Below are 19,211 nucleotides of genomic sequence, written 5' to 3' on the forward strand. Positions count from 1 at the left end.
GGAATAAGTGTTAAAAAATACCTTTAAATCATGTCGCTTATGTTGGTATACATACACAAATTTAAACTTTTCTTGCTAATTTTTTTAAGTCTGCACCTAACTTAGTTTAACCTTACATAGTACGAAAACCGTCTTGCCCCCATAGGCGGTCTTGTCCCCTACATATATAAAAGTTTTGTGATCCAAGTTAAGGGAAAAAAAGACAAAAAAGGTGGAAGACACATTGAACCGCTCTTTCTACATGAATTTCATCTTGCTTGACCAATATTATGTGGTGACTAAATAAACAAAAACGGTAGATAGTGAAACAAAAGTAGAAAAGAATTTTTAAAAATTAAAAAAACGGGAAAAATATAACAAAAGGAAGGTTAAAATTCTCTTAAGTGCGCCTATTTATTAGGAGATAGTTAAAACCAGTGAAAAAGCTCCCCACAAAATAGGAAAAGCATATTCCGATAAAACCGTAAAGGATTTATCGAATTTTCTTTGAAAGAAGGATCAAAATCTGATCTTCTGGAACCACTGAACCACTGGAATTTTCAATTAATGAGGCATTATCATTGATGAATAATGCTCTTCTATCGGAACATCAATTAAACAAGTTCAACGCAAAAAGCAAGCAAGCGCAAAAGGCCGCAAATAGGGTCACGAAGGAATTTTGAGCATTACCTATTTACTTGAAAAACATCGAAGGTAATACAAACACACTTATGTTTCAAGTTTGCATCACACAGAAAGGAGTTACTTTTTTAAATTATCTGCAGATATTTTTAAAATTATATTTTTAAAATTATGTTAAAATTATTATTATAAAATATTATAATTAAAATCATTACTAAAATTTTATTTTAAAGCACGATATTGAGAGAATAAATCAAGTATGTCACCTGTCAAAAACGTGTATTAAAGTTCTATTTCTTAATAAAAACTGATTATTCTGCCTCTCTTTTTTCGTGAAAAACAATTTATTAAGATTTTTTCAAGCGTTTTTAAAAATAATTAAGTATATTCAATCATAAAATATTTTTATGGAAACATAAATTCAAATACTATAAAAGCATTTTTTTCTTCACTATTTTGACCCACTTTTTGCAGAAATTATAGATTTCTTTTTAAAAAATCTTTCTTTTTTATAGAATTTTATCTATTCACATTCATTTGTTTAAAACTGTTTAGAAAAAAAGTCGATTTAACGCGAGTGCCCTTATGCTGCTTATAATTTTTTCAACTTTTGCTTTCTGAAAACCGGATCGGCACTGGTCTACAAAGAGAGTATAACGTTTAAACTCAGTAAGGGAATAGTTTTTAAAAATTAATTTGAAAAATATGGGTCATAGAGAAAAGTTTTAGAAAATACAATTTTCTACAAGTTTTGCCTCAACAATATTTTGTTACTCGGTCGAAAATGACCGAGTAGTTCAATAAAACTTGTTTTTCTTTAAATCCAAGATAGCGACTATGGCTCAAGCTCGATTTTCGCAAAAAACTGATTTTAAGCTCCCAGTGGCCTCCTCTACCGTCCTATAAAAAAAAATTTCACGATGAAATTTTTCCCATTTCAGCTTATTTTTTGTACATCCCCACTGGGCTGATTGAGCCACTTAATATTCAAACTCAATATCCCCTATTTAAAAATTAGTAGTGTCCTAAGAAACTACCATATCCCAAAATTATGGTTATGGTTCAATTTAGGTATCTATCAAATGAACAAAAAGAATTTCTAAAAATTAAAAAAAAAAGTTATTCGAAAACATTTAAAAAGAAATAGATTCAATCTAAACAGTAAAAAGTTGAAAAAAAAAACATTATTTACAATATTTAAATATTTGTATCGGAGTTATAGACTTTTTTGTAACCTTTCCAAATTATCAATTCTTCCTTCGGGGTAGGATGAATTGACATTGAGAGAAAGAGGTTTTGACAGGGAGATGAGCATTTGACAAATGATCACAGCTCAACAGTTTTCCATTATTAAATAAATACAAACTTGACTATTTTTCGGTAAATAGTATTTAATTAAATTATTTTTCTAACTTATAAGGAACTCAATCTTTCTATATTCTCTTAGTCTTTTTCATTTATATTGAATTTGAAATGCTTTAAAACTAAACAGCAAAAAGAGCTTAAAAAATAAATACACTTCATAAAAATATTTTTTTAAAGCCTTAAAGACGTGACAAACTTGTATTTTTTTGGTTTCAGTAAGCTAAGAGAACTTTTTCGTCTCATAAAATCCGCAATCCATGCTTTTGCAGCATTTTATTACGTATTCCACCGATTTGGGTATGCAATTTTCTTAAATTTCATAGAGCTAATAATTGTATAGCCAATTTTTATATCAATTCAAAACGTTGGTTGAAACATTATTTTTACCATTCAACTTGGGATTTCAACACTGCTTACAGACTCTTTTCTGTTTAGAATCTCTTTAATAACATTTTCAACATTTATTTCATGTTAGGTTAGGATGTTTTCTTTTGAAAATGTTAAACATGTTTAATATTCTAAAATAAGAGAAAATGGTTGTTTTACTTTAAGACACTTTTGTTGACTTAAAACAAGTGTCAAAACATCCTTTTTTATACATTTGGAAACAAATCTTTAAAAAAGACTTGACGAAGCACTAAAGAAGATTATTTTTCTACCTATAAGTTTGAGTTAAATGCTGCTGCACCATAATACTGCAATTAAAGTATCCAAAGCTTAAAAATAAAGAAAATACACTTGAATCACTTCCCATAAAAAATTACATTAACCAGCTAAAAAAAATAAAACACATTCACTTCAAAGAGCTTCAAAGACACACCGATCAGTTTTTTACCAATCACATCCATCGTAACTATCTTCATTTGCTCATCATTTAAAATGCAGCCAAATCAGTAGTTTTCAAGAAAAGTACTAATGTCAATTCCTCCTCCCTGTCAAATCAGACCGACCTTACCCTAGTGGAAATTCCAGTAGATATGAATAGGCAGTCTTACAGCCAGAAACGGATGGACGTTACTCTGAACGGAGACATTCAAAATAATTATGATAGTTCTGGCAACCGTCAAAATTTGTATGATGCTCAAAGAAACAATTTCCCTTTCTATTCTTTAAAAATAACTTAAACCATTAAGGATGTGGGGCGGATTACAGTATAATTAACAAAAACTTGTGTCACCCCAAGTGGGAAATTCCTTCTAAAATACATACTCTCAAAGTACTTAACAGCAATATTCAAACGAATAAATAATAAAGTATTCATCTTTGCAAAGAATTTAATGAGTCGGATAGATTCGTCAATTTTATTGAATACTCTTTCCATGAATATTTTGACGTTCTGATTGGAAATAACATCCTCGTCGATCTGAATTCGGTTATCTTATATATATAATTCTCCTGTGCGTTTGTTTGTGACCCTACTCCTTCTAAACGACTTGATAGATTTTTCTGAAATTTGGTGGGGGTGATAAGGTCCATCCGAGACAGGTTTTGTTTTATAATTGGACCCAGTAGGTGGCGCTGTTGTCAAGTTATATGCAAATTCCGTATTTGGGGTCGAATGACTGAACAGATTTTTGTGAAATTTTGTGTGTGCGATAAGGTCCATCCGAGACAGGTTTTGTGTTATAATTGGACCCGGTAGGTGGCGCTGTTGTCAATTTATATGCAAATTCCGTATTTGGGGTCGAATGACTGAACAGATTTTTGTGAAATTTTGTGTATGCGATAAGGTCTATCCGAGACAGGTTTTGTGTTATAATTGGACCCGGTAGGTGGCGCTGTTGTCAAGTTTAATTCAAAATCCGTATTTGGGGTCGAATGACTGGATATTTTTTGTGAAATTTTGTGTGTGTGATAAGGTTTGCCCCAGACAGGTTTTGTGTTATAATTTTTTATCCACTTTTTTGTAGATATAGAAACAACAATTGAAAAACTAAATTTTATAGTATTTGCCGTTGTTTTCTTTCTTTTAGCTTACACCTTTGGAGTCAAATTACACAGGAGTAATTATAGTTTTTGTTATATTTTAAACCTGATTACATTAATTGTAAAATGATAATAATATGTGTTTACATATTATTATCATTTTACAATTAATGTACGAATGTTTTGAACGAAAAATCGAAAAAAAAACCTATATCACATACAGAAATTTCACACTGGCCGACAGGTGGCGTGGACCGCAACGCATGTAGATGTAGAAAATCGTCGTATATCAATTGCTATTAGATTTTGAAGATGATGAAATTCCATTCGTTCATAAAGTTTTAAATTACATAAGAACTATGTTCCTAGGAAATAAAGAGATGTATAATATCTCACTTGTTAAAGAATTTAAAACCCTCTCTAGTACACCGACAAAAATTTAGTAATGCTATTAAATGTGACATTAAGTTTTAAAACGGGGCTATAATAGTTTTTGGCATGAATGTAGTGTGGTACCTATACCAAAATCTTCGCCTCAAAGAAAGCTAAAATGGAAAGAAGCTGCATCTGAATACCTGAAATGAAATTTTGGCATTTTGAATTCAAGCCAACAAAGCGATTTGTTATTAATTACCAAAGTTGGAATCTCTATCAGAGTAAGGGGAGAATAGTATGTTATTGTTTTTGTCTCCATGTTGTAATATTTAAATTATAAGAAATTAAAGAGTTAAATTTAAAATTAAACTTGATTCTTTATTTGAAATGTACCAATTTTTTACAACAATAAATTTAAATCAATAATGCCTGATTTACAATATTGCGAGACGACGAGACGAGAGCGAGACGTTTTTTCTGAACGTTTTCGATTTAAAAAAAAATCGTTTTAAAATCGTATGGAAATTCACAATACTGCGATTTTTTATTCTACAAAGTAAACAAAAATATAAACAAAAATAAAAAAAATAAACAGTATTTTTGAGAATCGAACTCCGGACCGTGAGGTTACGAGGCATTCATTTTATCACCGCGGCTAACTCGAATTTAGAAATTATGAAAACTTTTATCCATATAAACTGTCTCAAATATTTTAATATTAAAATTTCATTTTCGAAAAATCGTCGTCTCGTGCGACCTTTTTCAAAATTTTTGGAATTTCAATGCAACGAGAATCGGAATATTGTGTATTGTTTCATGTAGGTATTTTCATTGTTTGGAAATTTTTAAAATCGTGAAGGAAAATCTCGTCTCGCTCTCGTCTCGTCGTCTCGCAATATTGTGAATGAGGCATAAATAAAAAATAAAATAAGAAGCTACGCGTGTCGGATGTTATTCCATCATCGGGCTTTTAATGTTAATTTAAGCTAATTTTTGTTGTTGTTGTTGCGACTTTTGCTGTGTCATTTGATGTGTTTGTTGGTCCTTTTCTATCTTGTGTGTTTGTTGATGAAGTTGATGGCGGTGTCGAATAAAGCGTTGGTTTTGATTGTTAATTTATCATTCATTATTTTGTCTTGTTCTATTTTGCATGCCTTATATATTTCTAACTTTTCTAGTGCATCTAGGGTTGAACTGGGAACCGTATTAATGTTTTAATTTTCAAAAGGAGATATATTTGTTTTTTAGTTGCAAAACGGGCCTAAAATATAAAATGAGTCCTTCCAAAAATTAGAGGAATGTATTTGTTATTTTTCTCAAGCCTTAGAAAACGCAATAACAAGTAATTTACAATTTATTTTGTAAAAATATCACTTATGACAAAAGTCATCCAACAATAACAATACCAATTATGTTTTAATTCTAGGTTGAAAATAATATTTTCACTTCGACAATAATATAAATATTAATATTGACTAAATTTTAAGTTTCAGTTTATTATAATGATATTTCATCCTTTTTCTTTTTTATTAATTTAAGTATTTGGGGGTAAACGCCGAAAACCCATTGAAACCGTAGAATTTTCTATTGGTAGAAATTAGCTGTCAAAATTTGTATGGGAAAATATTCTGCCAATCATAGTCAGCTATTACACGAAGCCTCAAGAGGCTTGACTCTTTTTTCGAATTTTTTTTTGATAAATCATTCTGTGAGGCGCGTACTATTACACGATGCCTCTTGAGTCAAGGACTCAAATTTGACATTTCTCTTTTGATTTAAAATTTGTTGTTGTTGTATTGCAACAAGAAGCAAAAAAGAAATGAGAGGGAATGTTGAAAAAAGCAAAAATTGGAAAAAGAAACGTCAAAAAAGAGTCCCGGACTCACCACCCACGACTCTCCGTTCGGAAAATGTTTTCTTTCATCTTTTTTCTTTTTTGCACTCATTATGTTTAAAAAGAGTCGCGCCTACAAACCGCTTATTTTTAAATGTTGACAAGTGTAAAACAATGAGTTTTACACGCAAAAAGATTTTAGTCTTGTATAATTACATGTTTGACTCTTGTCCATTAACTAGACCGTCCGTTTTTTCTGACTTCGGGATTATACTTGACCCAAAAATAACATTCACTTATCACTATGATTATATTATCAAAAAGGCTAATCGAATTCTAGGATTCGTCAAACTGTTCTCGTGATTTTCATGATCCATACGTTTTAAAACTATTATATGTGTCATTTGTTCGGCCTATACTCGAATATGGATGTTGGATGTGTTGTATGGTCACCATACTATTCTATACATATTGACAGAATAGAAGGTATTCAGAGAAGATTTATGCGATTTTCTCTCCGGTTTCTACCATGGTCCCCCGAAATCTCACTACCTCCCTACGATCAAAGAGTTATGCTACTAAATCTCCCTCTACTCTCAAAGCATAGAGAATACTTACAGCTTTGTTACATCATTAAAATAATAAACGGTTCTATAACATCGCCATCAACTTTGGATCGTTTACATTTGAGTTTTAGCCAAGCTAACATAAAAAGAGAAATACCTTTATTTCCATCTTTCAGTAGAGTAAATTATGGATTATATAGTCCTCTTAATCAGTTGATTTCAGTATTCAATAAATACTACTTTATGATCTCTTCTGTTAACCCTTAACTATAGTGGTGGGTCCAGGGGACCCACATCAACTTTTAAAAAGTTAATAAAAACCGTTGAAAATGAATTTTCTCTTTTTTTTTTTTATTTTTTTATTTTTTTTTAAATTGTTATCTTTTGATGCTTAAAAACAAAATTTATAAAAAAATTCAATTTTGTATTTTATTTTATCATTTCAAAACACCACAAATTTTCACCACTATAGTTAAGGGTTAATGATAATTTTAAAAGTATTAAATGCAAACAAATCTTTTTTAATACGAGAATGTAATGTAAATTTAAAATGTACTAGTTTTAAGATATATAATAAGTATTTAACGTTAGTCCTTAACGCATTAAATAAATAAATAAATAAATAAATAAATAAATAGCGCCTCTTGAGGCTTCATGTAATAGCTGACATAGAATTTTATCATTGAATAATTATTTTATCTCACAAATTTGAAGCAGAAACCGTAGAAAAAAAATCTGGTAAACTTTGGGTGTCTTCAATCACCTATCGGATAGGCTATCTGGGATACCCGTATCTGGAATATCTTTTTGAACGCGATTTATGTCTTATTATTCAGATAACCACAATAAAATATGTTAATATTGAAGAGAGAATATTATTTTATCTGAGCAAATTACATTTTTTTATTGTTGCATAGTATTTGCAAAATTAGCTTGAATTTTATGAGTTCAATTTGACGTTTAACAAACAGCTGTTTGTTTCCCTTGTTAACGCAATTATTTTCTGCTGGGGTGTTCATTTAAACCTTTTGCGAAATTTTCTATTTTTCTGAAAAATAGAAAACTATCTCGTTACGTGAATACCATTATTATCTTCCGTTTTTCTTTAAAATGATCTTTCTTTTTTAATAGTTTAACTATTTTCTTTCTTTTTTTTTTAAACAACAAAACAAAACATTACTGAAAGTGAATATTCTGTATAAATATAATAATGGTGACAGTGGCGTATCCAGAAAAAAATTTGGGGGGGGGGCTGAAAATTTTTTCAAAAATTTTTGATAAATTTTACGTCAAATTTGTCTGTTTTTTTATTCATCTTTGATCGAGAGAAAAGCGCTGCGGTACTGAAAGTGGTATAGTAGCATTTTACTGCTCCCGACAACTTCGTACTACTGTCTCCTCCTTTCACATTCAAAGTACACTATTTTTCCAAGTTTTTCTATCCCAAACATTTTACACAAACAGCAAGGCTTTGAGTCATCCTTAAAAAAACACTTTATTTCGTTTTGGAATTGAGGACTTTGTCATTTGTGCTGAATTAAAACTGTTTACAGATTTATTCCTATCACGTCTAGTTTTTCTACTCACCACAATTTTCGATTTAAACGCCCATGTTCCGCAATTCGACCAAAAAAGAATTAAAATCACTTTCAATTTCACGTGACATGATTTATAATGTTCTACATTTTGATCGATTTCAAAAACTTCGAAATTGCTTCGAACTTTCAAAACTGAAGGATCATCCATTTTTATATTGTTTCTTAAGTGAAATTACTGCTGCAATGGATGACAATTTTAATGAAAAAAGTAGCAGAATTTAAAAGAAAAAATAAGAAGATACATTTTGCAAGACAAATTAAATAAATGCAGAACTTAAGTGATATTATTGCAAATTTTAAAAGAATAATGAGTTAGGCAAAATGTAAAGCGAATGAGCCTGCAAACACAGATGCAGTGCGCCATTCCCAGTGTACCTATCTATCCAAAAAAGTGATGAATTATGATATTTCATGCCTCATGTATTTCATGTATCTTGTATTAAATCAACAAAAAATAAACATTACAAAACAATAAACATATAAGTTTTAATAATATTTTGTCCAAAAATTGGAGATTCATTGAAAAAGAATTGAATTCGATCAGAAAATATAAATGAGCGAAAAAATGTAGAACACCTAATTTCACTATGCTCAAAAAGTGAAATGCAGAACGTAAAAGTCTCAAAAACTAATTTTCAATGAAATTCTTTTTATGTTTAATCCGAAATATGTACCTACTTTTTAATAATATGTTCCTTTTTTAATACAAATTAGAAGCACAAACAGGAATTTGCTTAAATAAACTATTAGTTATGTTGACCACTAAGATATTGAGATATAAAAAAGTTTTATTTCCAATATTTTTGAGAAAAATATTATTTTGGAGAAAAAGTAATATACTCAAGACAATAAAATACGACGTGATTGCATAAAAAGCTTTGCAAAATTTAACGGTGATGTAATTCGACGTCAAAATACCAAACAAATTATTTGAAGAATTCTGAATTGGACTAAAATCCTGAAAATCTCAAACCTCAACTAAGGCACTTACTCAAACAAACACAAACAACTATTTTAGAATTTGGAGAGGGCTCGATCATTTGAGCTGCCTCTAAATCTCTACGATTTACGAAGAATTTTCAGTTAATCATGTAGATTATGATGAAATCAGCTAAATAGTAACATGATTTTGGAGGCTTGGGGGGGGCTTGAGCTCCCTAAGCCCCCCCCCCCCCAATACGCCACTGAATGGTGATATTATTTTCTCTATTATAGGTACGTGATATAATTGTTTTATTATTTTCTTCCAAACTATGTGAAGCAAAATCTTATTGCCGATCAAATTTTCTCAGTAAATCATATATTTTACTTCGAGAAAGTACAAAGCGCCTTTAAATAAATACAAATTAAGAGTTTTTATTTAATATTTTTCAATAATTTGTATGAAATAATTTATATGATAAATAAAATTTATAATAAAATATCAAGAAAAATTTCAAAAATTTGATGTTTAAATATCATCCTTATAATAAAAATATTGTTTTGATATTTTAATTATCATAAATACATTTTTCTAGCTTTTTTTTGCTGATATTTAGAAAATGTTAATTTGATATTAAAAAAATGTTAAAATTATATTGGTTTTTGGTTTCAGTGTAATTTATATGCAGATTATGTGCAGATGTTATCTCAAGCAAGATCCTTAATAGTGGGGCGGCTTAGCATTAAAAAACAGCTCAATCGTGCACTTTGTGATAAAAGCATGAAATTTACATCAGTGGTAGTACTCAATATAAAGAGTTATTTTAAGATATTGGGCCACCTTGTATTCAATCTGGAAGGGTAGATACAAGAATTTTTCTGTGTTGCTTTATATACATATATTTTGAAATGGTACCATTGCATCACATGGAAAATTTATGCATTTTAGTGTCTTGCAACCTTTTGATGGCCAAAACTCTTGGGTTGACTATGAGCGGCAGTTCTGCATAACAGCTACTTTCTACGGTTGGGACGAGGAGGAAAAAGCATACGCATTGGCAATGCAACTGCGAGTTGAAGCCCTGACAGTACTAAGTGCACTTCCAAGCGGAAAACCAATTAGTTTTGAAGCACTTACCAAACTCTTACGACAACGTTTTAGTCTCGATACTCATTCAAGTTTTTCTCTCCTCCGAAACCATGTGCTAAAACCAAAAGAAACACTACCCGAGTTTGCCGTCCAGCTGCAACGTCTCTCCGTAGCTGCCTTCCCAGGTTGTGCCGAAAAAGTGGTAGGGGAAATTGTATTGAGCCAATTCGTTGATGGAATACGTGACGAACAGGTCCAGAATTTCGCCGCTATTGGACGTCCTCAAAGTTTGCAGGATGCTCTAGGAATTGCTCTGGATGCCACAACTCGCCTCGAGTGTCACACAGTGGTTCCCAGATGGAAAAAACCCAAAAAAGTGAAACAATTTTCTAAATTTATTTGATTTGGTTTTTCGATTAAAAATATGTTTAAATACAGAATGCAATCCATTTTAATTTTTTGCATAGCCTGGGTCCCGTATACTTAGCTCAAACTACATTCTTTAAAATTATCGAAATTTCGTTTTTTTTTTTTTTGCAACTTTTGACGTGTTTTTTTTTTTAAGAATAGTAATTTTTTTAAATAAAAAAATTATGTAGTGTTGTTAATGGTATATTTGTCCTTAAGTGTACATTAACCGTTTGTCGAATTTGCTTTTGAATCAGACAAATCAAAATATTATTTAAAGAAACCTCTAGATCGAGTAGTTTTTACTCTTTGTTGGCCTATAAGAAAAAGATCCACAACAACAACAACTTAAAGCTTATGATGTATACTATTTATGGTGTTAAAACAAATGACCCATTTTGACCCATTCTCCCTTAAGAGCTTCTTCAGTGTAGCAATGCGTGTCACTCAAACAGCACTTGAAATCGGCTTCTGGTATTACCGTTTCTAATTTAACGGCTTTTTTGATAAAATTAAATTTTTTACATTATAAGAGGTCTATGTAGTCATCACTGATAAGCCAAAAAATAAAGAAAAATCAAAAATTTTCAAAAAAAGGAAATTCAAATTCAAAAATTTGGTTTGATGACTGATATTGCAGTCTAAAAAAAATCGTAAAAGTTTGAAACAAAAAGAATCTTAAATCCAAATAAATAGCTTTTCTAAAAATAATAATCATTTTTTCGCAAAAAATTTCCCACTTTTATTAACTCATTTCCGGCGGCTACCAGTTCCAGTTGACTTGAAATTTTATACACTATCTGTTTTTGGTCTAATTTGAGGTAATCTGAAAAAAAATTTTTGGAAAAGCTTTTGGTTTTCCAGAAAATTCACGTTGCGCTTTCGCAACGCTCGCCGAAAGGGGTATCAAAATTTTAAAAATATTTTTTTTTTTCATGGAGTATGAATCAATTTTATTTGAGTTCAATTCAATTTTGTTTTAATTGAACTTGTTATTTACAATTGACTTAAAATTAACTTATGTCTAAGATTCATTGATAGATACAAAATTTTGTTGGCACAGAGGGGGCCTATCCTTATACAATGACTAAGTTATAAAATATAAATAAATATTATACATGGATAAACTTAATTTAAAGTCTGCTGACTAGGTTGTCCTCGGGGTGTTCAGACCCGGATGTCCAGTTAATTTTATTTGAGTATTTTTATAAAGAAATTAACCAAATAAAGATACGCTTGGTAATGAGAGGTTGTTGAGAATAAAATTAAAAAAATTGTGATAAGTTATACATTATATTTAGATATTTTATGCTCACTAAGAAAGGTTTTTTGTGTGGTACTCATCGAAATAGAAATCTGTAGTTGACACTATTTAGAAAAATTATAATTTCGACTATATTTTTCAAGAGTTCAAAAATGTTACCTCAAAATTTACAAAAACTCAAATTTTGATAGCCCCAAAAAATCACGAAAAATTCAAATCCAAAAACAGGTCGATTAGATAATTTAACAATCTTTCCAAATCATTTTTTAGTTTATTTTATTTAGTTATGTTCCAGACGTCTTCAAACATGACGTTGCGAAAACGCAACGCTAGCCGGAAATGGGTTAAGAAACAAAAATAATTTTGAAAATTTTGGTATTTGAATAATTCCAAAGATTTAGCTATTTTACCATTAGAAATAAAATATTTAGTTTTAAAATCCTAAAACTAGAGGAATGTAGCTTTCACATGCTTTTTGTTTTGTCATGATACCATGATTTTTATACTACCTATCGAAAATCACTAAGAAAACACAATTTTTTGTTGTTTCATTAATTTTTTGGGCTAGTGTAGTAAGTATAAATTTAAGGTGCTATAATCCTTATGAAACTTTTTAATTATTTGCTTTCTCAAAGCCTTCTTCAGTTTTAATTAAGCCTTAAAGTAAAGAGAAATTCACATCACAAGAAACAAGAAAAAGGAAACAAAAAGAATGAATGAATATATTAATCAATACAACTTTGGAAAAATGAGTAATTTTAAAGTACGACACACAATTTGTTAATCACGATGAGAAATCGTTTTATTTAATTTATATACCAAATCAAATCGGTCCACCCGTGCAGTTTTTATAGGTTTTTTGCACTTCCTCCATAGAAGCGAACCACTGTGCGGTGACCGGCTATCCGCCCCGGATACCTGGTTTTGTCAAAAAATGAGTATGCTTTCACACAGACCCGGCAGCCGGTCGGCTGCAGCTGCAGAACAAGGGATGAAACAAGAATTTTCCTTGTAGGTTTCACTTCGACTTGATCTTGATATACCTACCTAAACAGAAAAAAAAGCAACCCCTATCTTACCTCACAATACGAACTGACATTAAAATATAAAAACCCTTCAAGCAAACGAGTCCGACCTCGTTCCGAGTCGGCTCCGAAGTGAGTCCGACCTCGACTACGAAACGGGTCCCACGGCGGCTCAAATTAGTATGGAAGTTATAATCACCGCGGAGCCGATTGCATATGTATAATTGGTATTTTCACCACGATTTCTCCTTCGAATTTGTGTTCATACCAACATGTTGTAAATGTGTGAGTAAATGTGTGAGAAATCAAACAGAACTCCGTTTTCTTGCTTGAAGGGAACACAAAACAACCCCTTTCTTGACTACGGCATATAAACGAAGAAGCTTTTTTAGATCAGGACTACCCATCCTTTACAGAAATGGTCCACTCGGAAGAAAATTAAAAATATTAATTGATACTGGAGCTACAAGTTGCTACTGTAGTCCAAATATTTAAAATTTTTAAGAAAAATTAATTATAAATAAAAGAGTAAAAGCAATAAACGGTTATACTATAATAACACATTATTGTAAAGCCCTTATCTTTGACAGCTATGTTAGATTTTATGAAATTAATAACTTAGAAGCAGATTTATTAATAGGCTGCAATTTATTAAAAAATGCAGAAGTGAAAATAAATTTTGAGAAACGAATCTTAGAATATGGTGGTAAATGTGAACAAATTCACATTCCTCAAGAAGAATGTAATACGGAATATTCATTAAAGAATAATAATTTGGGAGATTTAAAATCTGGAACAAACCAGAATGATATTGATTATTTGAGAAACAAAATAAAACAAAAATTGAGTCAATACACTCAACCATTAATCTGAATGCTTTATTTAGAACAGATGTTAAAGCGGAAATTCGCACAATTGTTGAAACTCCTATATGGAGTAAGCATGAAAAAGATACAGAGAAAACTGCATTTTCTGTTAATAATGGAAAATACGAATTTTTACGAATGCCCTTCTCTTGAAAAATGCACCAAGCATAATTCAACGTACAATGGATGATATTTTGAGAAAATACATAGGCAAATTTTGTCATGTATATATCGATGACATAATCGTTTACTCAAACAATAAAGATGAACACACTGAACATCTTAATTAAGTAACAGAAACATTAAAAGAAGCTAACATGAAGATTTCATTGGAGAAATCACAAAGAAGAAGTGGAATTTTTAGGGTATATAATAGGACAAAAGTTCATTAAAACAGATCCAAAGAAAATAGAAACGATCTCAAGTTTCCCCTTTCCAACAACACTATGACAGGTAAGAAGTTTTTTAGGAATGACCGGATATTACAGGAAATGTATTCAAAATAACGCATCAATTGCGTAACCATTAACAAAACATTAAGCCAGAGAAAACGGTACAATATTCCAGTATATGTCTAAAAAAAACAATAATACGATTAGATCAAGAAGCTTGCCAAAAACTTAAAGATTTATTAATAAAATTTAAATTTACTTTGGAAGAACTAGACATATAATAGAATACGATACATTAGACAATCTAAAAACAATCTTGAAAGAATTCATTCAACCAGGAGTAGTAGCGATCTACTGCACACCAGAAGACTTATACGAAATAAAGAAAATGTTAAAAGAAACATTTAATAATCGATTTTTATACACAAAAATATTTCCTAACAACATAATAAATAAAGAGTAGACATATAATAGAATATAGAATACGATACATAGGCAATCTAAAAACAATCTTGAAAGAATTCATTCAACCAGGAGTAGTAGCGATCTACTGCACACCAGAAGACTTATACGAAATAAAGAAAATGTTAAAAGAAACATTTAACAATCGATTTTTATACACAAAAATATTTCCTAATAACATAATAAATAAAGACGACCAAGCAATGATAACCGAACACGACACATAATAGAGCTCATAGAAATCATAAACAAAATATAAAACAAATTTACAGTTCATACTAATGGCCACAAATTAAAAAACAGTTAAAAGAATATGTGAGAAATTGCGAGTTATGTAATAAAAACAAATTCGATAGGCTCCAATTCCGAAGAAAGAGGGGGAACACTTACATATAGATATATTTTTTGCACAAAACTTCAAAGGAGTTTTCGAAGACTTTTTTGCCCTATCACGTCAGGTTTTCCAGATAACCTCAAAAAAAATGTTCGATACTTTTTTGATGTTATCTCGAAAACCTGACGTGATAGGGCAAAGAAGATTTTGAATCTGGTTTCAGCGACCCGAAAAACATATAATAAAAATAGTCGCACTCCCAGATAAAAAAAAAATTGTTTTTGAGGCTGTAACATTTTTTGAGGTTATCTTGAAAAAATGGACTTCGGATTCGGTTTCAGCGACCCTAAAAAATAGCGCAAAACACAATATAGGTAGTTACTATCCCTTTTAAAAGGTTTGAGATAGTCATCGGAAAAAACCCATTAGTTTAAAAACTGTCCATTTTTCGACTTTCTGCCCATATCGACTTTTGTTCAAGGGCTTAAAGAGAACAACATACTAAAATTTCAGATAATTTCACCGAGGGCCACTTCCCATACAAAATTTGTGGGGTCCTTTATAACATGTATAGATTCATACTCTAAATTTTTATTCATGTAAAGTATTGAAGATAAAACAAAATTAGATGAATAGCCCAGTCATTTTAGTCATTTTTAAGCCCAATCTGCGGAAAAATTCCTACTGGGCTGAATTTTGGTATACAGCTTAATGACGGCTTTGTTATGAAGATGTGAAAAATCGACATTGATATCGTGTCCGCGTTAAGAGTTATAGGGGTCAAAAGGTCACAAAAACTGTTTTTTCACGATTTTCAGCAAAACGGTAAGTCTTATCAAAAAATTTTCAATGCAAGAATTGTAGACCAGATTATTATATATAAAAAGTGTCATGACACTTTTTTTCCTAAGACCCACCGTTTCTTAGGTATAACGATTCAAAAAGTTGAAGTTTAGTTGTAATCGTCATAATCCTATTCCTGAAAAAAAACTCCTAACTGAAAAGTTCCTGAAATTTCATTATTTTTTTTAGCTTGAATTTCGTTCCTCAACTGTTAAGAATATGGGGAAACCAAAAAAAAATGGAAATTTTCGCCATTTTTCCGATTGGGGCCCTTCTCCCGAAACCATTTCCCTGGGAATTTTTGTTTAGAATATGTCTGAAAATATACAGGGTGTGCAATAGAGAATGGACAACCCTAAAACGGCTTATAGCTACACTTATGATTGTTCTAAAAACAGATAGAAAAAAGTTCTATCGCAACCAGTTCATAAAATATGGACTTTTTTTCGTTCAGTGTATTTTAAATTTTATCATCTTATGTTTTCGTTCACTACAACCACGAATGAATGAATTTTATTTATTTCTTTTTTTTATAATTTTCTACAATAATTGGATGAGTACATAAACACTTTAAAAATTTCATAGCTATTGCACATTTTCGTAAAAAAAATTTTGAAATCTGTTTTTCGATGCAAAATGTAAAAAAAGTATTTTATGAAAAATTTTAAACACCTGTGGTATAAAATAAATCTATAGAAACCTAGGTAGCCATCTTTCTTAAAAATATTCTCCTTATACCAGAATATTTTTAAGAAAGATGGCCAGCTAGGTTTCTATAGATTTATTTTATACCACAGGTGTTTAAAATTTTTCATAAAATACTTTTTTTACATTTTGCATCAAAAAACAGATTTCAAAATTTTTTTTACGAAAATGTGCAATAGCTATGAAATTTTTAAAGTGTTTATGTACTCATACAATTATTGTAGAAAATTATAAAAAAAAAAGAAATAAATAAAATTCATTCATTCGTGGTTGTAGTGAACGAAAACATAAGATGATAAAATTTAAAATACACTGAACGAAAAAAAGTCCATATTTTATGAACTGGTTGCGATAGAACTTTTTTCTATCTGTTTTTAGAACAATCATAAGTGTAGCTATAAGCCGTTTTAGGGTTGTCCATTCTCTATTGCACACCCTGTATATTTTCAGACATATTCTAAACAAAAATTCCCAGGGAAATGGTTTCGGGAGAAGGGCCCCAATCGGAAAAATGGCGAAAATTTCCATTTTTTTTTGGTTTCCCCATATCCTTAACAGTTGAGGAACGAAATTCAAGCTAAAAAAATAATGAAATTTCAGGAACTTTTCAGTTAGGAGTTTTTTTTTCAGGAATAGGATTATGACGATTACAACTAAACTTCAACTTTTTGAATCGTTATACCTAAGAAACGGTGGGTCTTAGGAAAAAAAGTGTCATGACACTTTTTATATATAATAATCTGGTCTACAATTCTTGCATTGAAAATTTTTTGATAAGACTTACCGTTTTGCTGAAAATCGTGAAAAACCAGTTTTTGTGACCTTTTGACCCCTATAACTCTTAACGCGGACACGATATCAATGTCGATTTTTCACATCTTCATAACAAAGCCGTCATTAAGCTGTATACCAAAATTCAGCCCAGTAGGAATTTTTCCGCAGATAAAACCTAAAATTACTGGACTATTATATTTAATTTTGTAAAGCCTTCTAATTACACTGGTCAACAAGGTTTTTGTTACAGACATCAAGACATACTTTTCTATAGGTTTTTTGGGTGCTGAGCTCGAATCTGGAGTCAGAACAATTCTATCACATCACGTTTTTGAGATAATCCCGTTAGAAAATCGAAAATGCCGCTTTTTACCAGTTTTCGAGATTATTTCTTAGCTTTTGGTTATTTGTTTTAAATAAATTTGTAACGGTTTCTAGTAGAACTAAATCTTGTCTTTCTAAATCCGTTTAAATCTTTTAAAAATTTCTTTTCTTCGTTGAGAAATCTGAAGTTGAAATCAACGTGTTTGGTATATCTTATGTTTATTTACTTTTAATAGCGAATCTCAAAAAGTTCTTTGCCAATCGCTTTCAAATTTTGACACAACGTTCTATTTTGAATCTTGCAAGTTTTTATATCTGCGAAAGTGGTGAATCGCGGTGAGATACATCAAAGCGTGACTGTGTCAGATAAGTTATACTAAATAATTACTAGTGAGAAAAATATAATTTTTTTCTTGTTAAAAACAAGACAAGAACTTAATGGAATGTAAACGAAACGTTGTGTCAAAATTTGAAAGCGATTGGCAAAGAACTTTTCGAGATTCGCTATTAAAAGTAAATAAACATAAGATATACCAAACACGTTGATTTCAACTTCAGATTTCTCAAAGAAGAAAAGAGATTTTTAAAAGATTTAAACGGATTTAGAAAGACAAGATTTAGTTCTACTAGAAACCGTTACAAATTTATCTAAAACAACTAACCAAAAGCTAAGAAATAATCTCGAAAACTGGTAAAAAGCGGAATTTTCGATTTTCTAACGGGACTATCTCAAAAACGTGATGTGATAGAATTTTTTTGACTTCGGATTCGAGCTTAGCACACCAAAATCCTATAGAAAAGTATACCTTGGTTTCTGTAACAAAAAAAAAGTTTAATTTTGTTGACCAGTGTTATTACTAAGCACGATATGAAGATAAATCTACTAAAATTTGGATTCGTGGGCCATTTCTGATTGGCCCGGGCAAAGGGCCAAATTATAAAATAGGGGGCCAAATGGCCCGATCGGGCACTTTGTGGCAACGCTGGGGCGGAGTCAAATTTAAAGTCAACGCATACACACTCGATTATTTCTATGAAAATAGAAAATCAATGTGTGATTTTTTTGTATTTAGTATAATGTAGGTACACATTTTTATGTAGGTATTTGGTTTGTTTTTATAATAAAAAAATAAGTCGCAAATCGCAATAATCTGATTGGATGAATAGTAGGTACATAAATTGAGTTGAGATCTTAGGTCGTTAGTGTGGTAGTAAATGAAATGCTTCTCTCCAAAACTAGGGCTATAGCGATAAATTTACAGATGGAAAAAAATTGGGGGTATTTTCAAAAGATGTCTAAGGGTTTTTCTAGGATATTGAAGAAGTTACCTATTTAGTAAATATGTTTAAAATAGGAAGATGCAAAAATACGTTAAATTCAATTTATTTTTGAAATTGAGGAACCTAACTTCTGGGAAAAATAGAACAAAAAAGCTGTTGGCAATATAGGAATTGAATGGGTAGCAGTACCTAAGACTTATTAAACTAAGAATTGAGGAGCATCCATAAAAATCAAGT

General features: G+C 30.5%; 1 protein-coding gene across 1 annotated transcript in view; it reads left to right on the forward strand.

Moving 5' to 3' along the window:
• Positions 1-10,144: 10,144 nt before the first annotated feature.
• The window catches only part of LOC129919157 (1-phosphatidylinositol 4,5-bisphosphate phosphodiesterase), a 360,368-nt gene continuing 351,301 nt past the window's right edge, over positions 10,145-19,211 (forward strand). The window contains exon 1 of the mRNA XM_056000005.1: positions 10,145-10,672. Within this exon, the coding sequence (XP_055855980.1) occupies positions 10,145-10,672 (528 nt within the window). The remainder of the gene's footprint in view (positions 10,673-19,211) is intronic.

The sequence above is a fragment of the Episyrphus balteatus genome, chromosome 4 (assembly GCF_945859705.1).
Source record: "Episyrphus balteatus chromosome 4, idEpiBalt1.1, whole genome shotgun sequence".
In the NCBI taxonomy this organism is placed as follows: Eukaryota; Metazoa; Arthropoda; class Insecta; order Diptera; family Syrphidae; genus Episyrphus; species Episyrphus balteatus.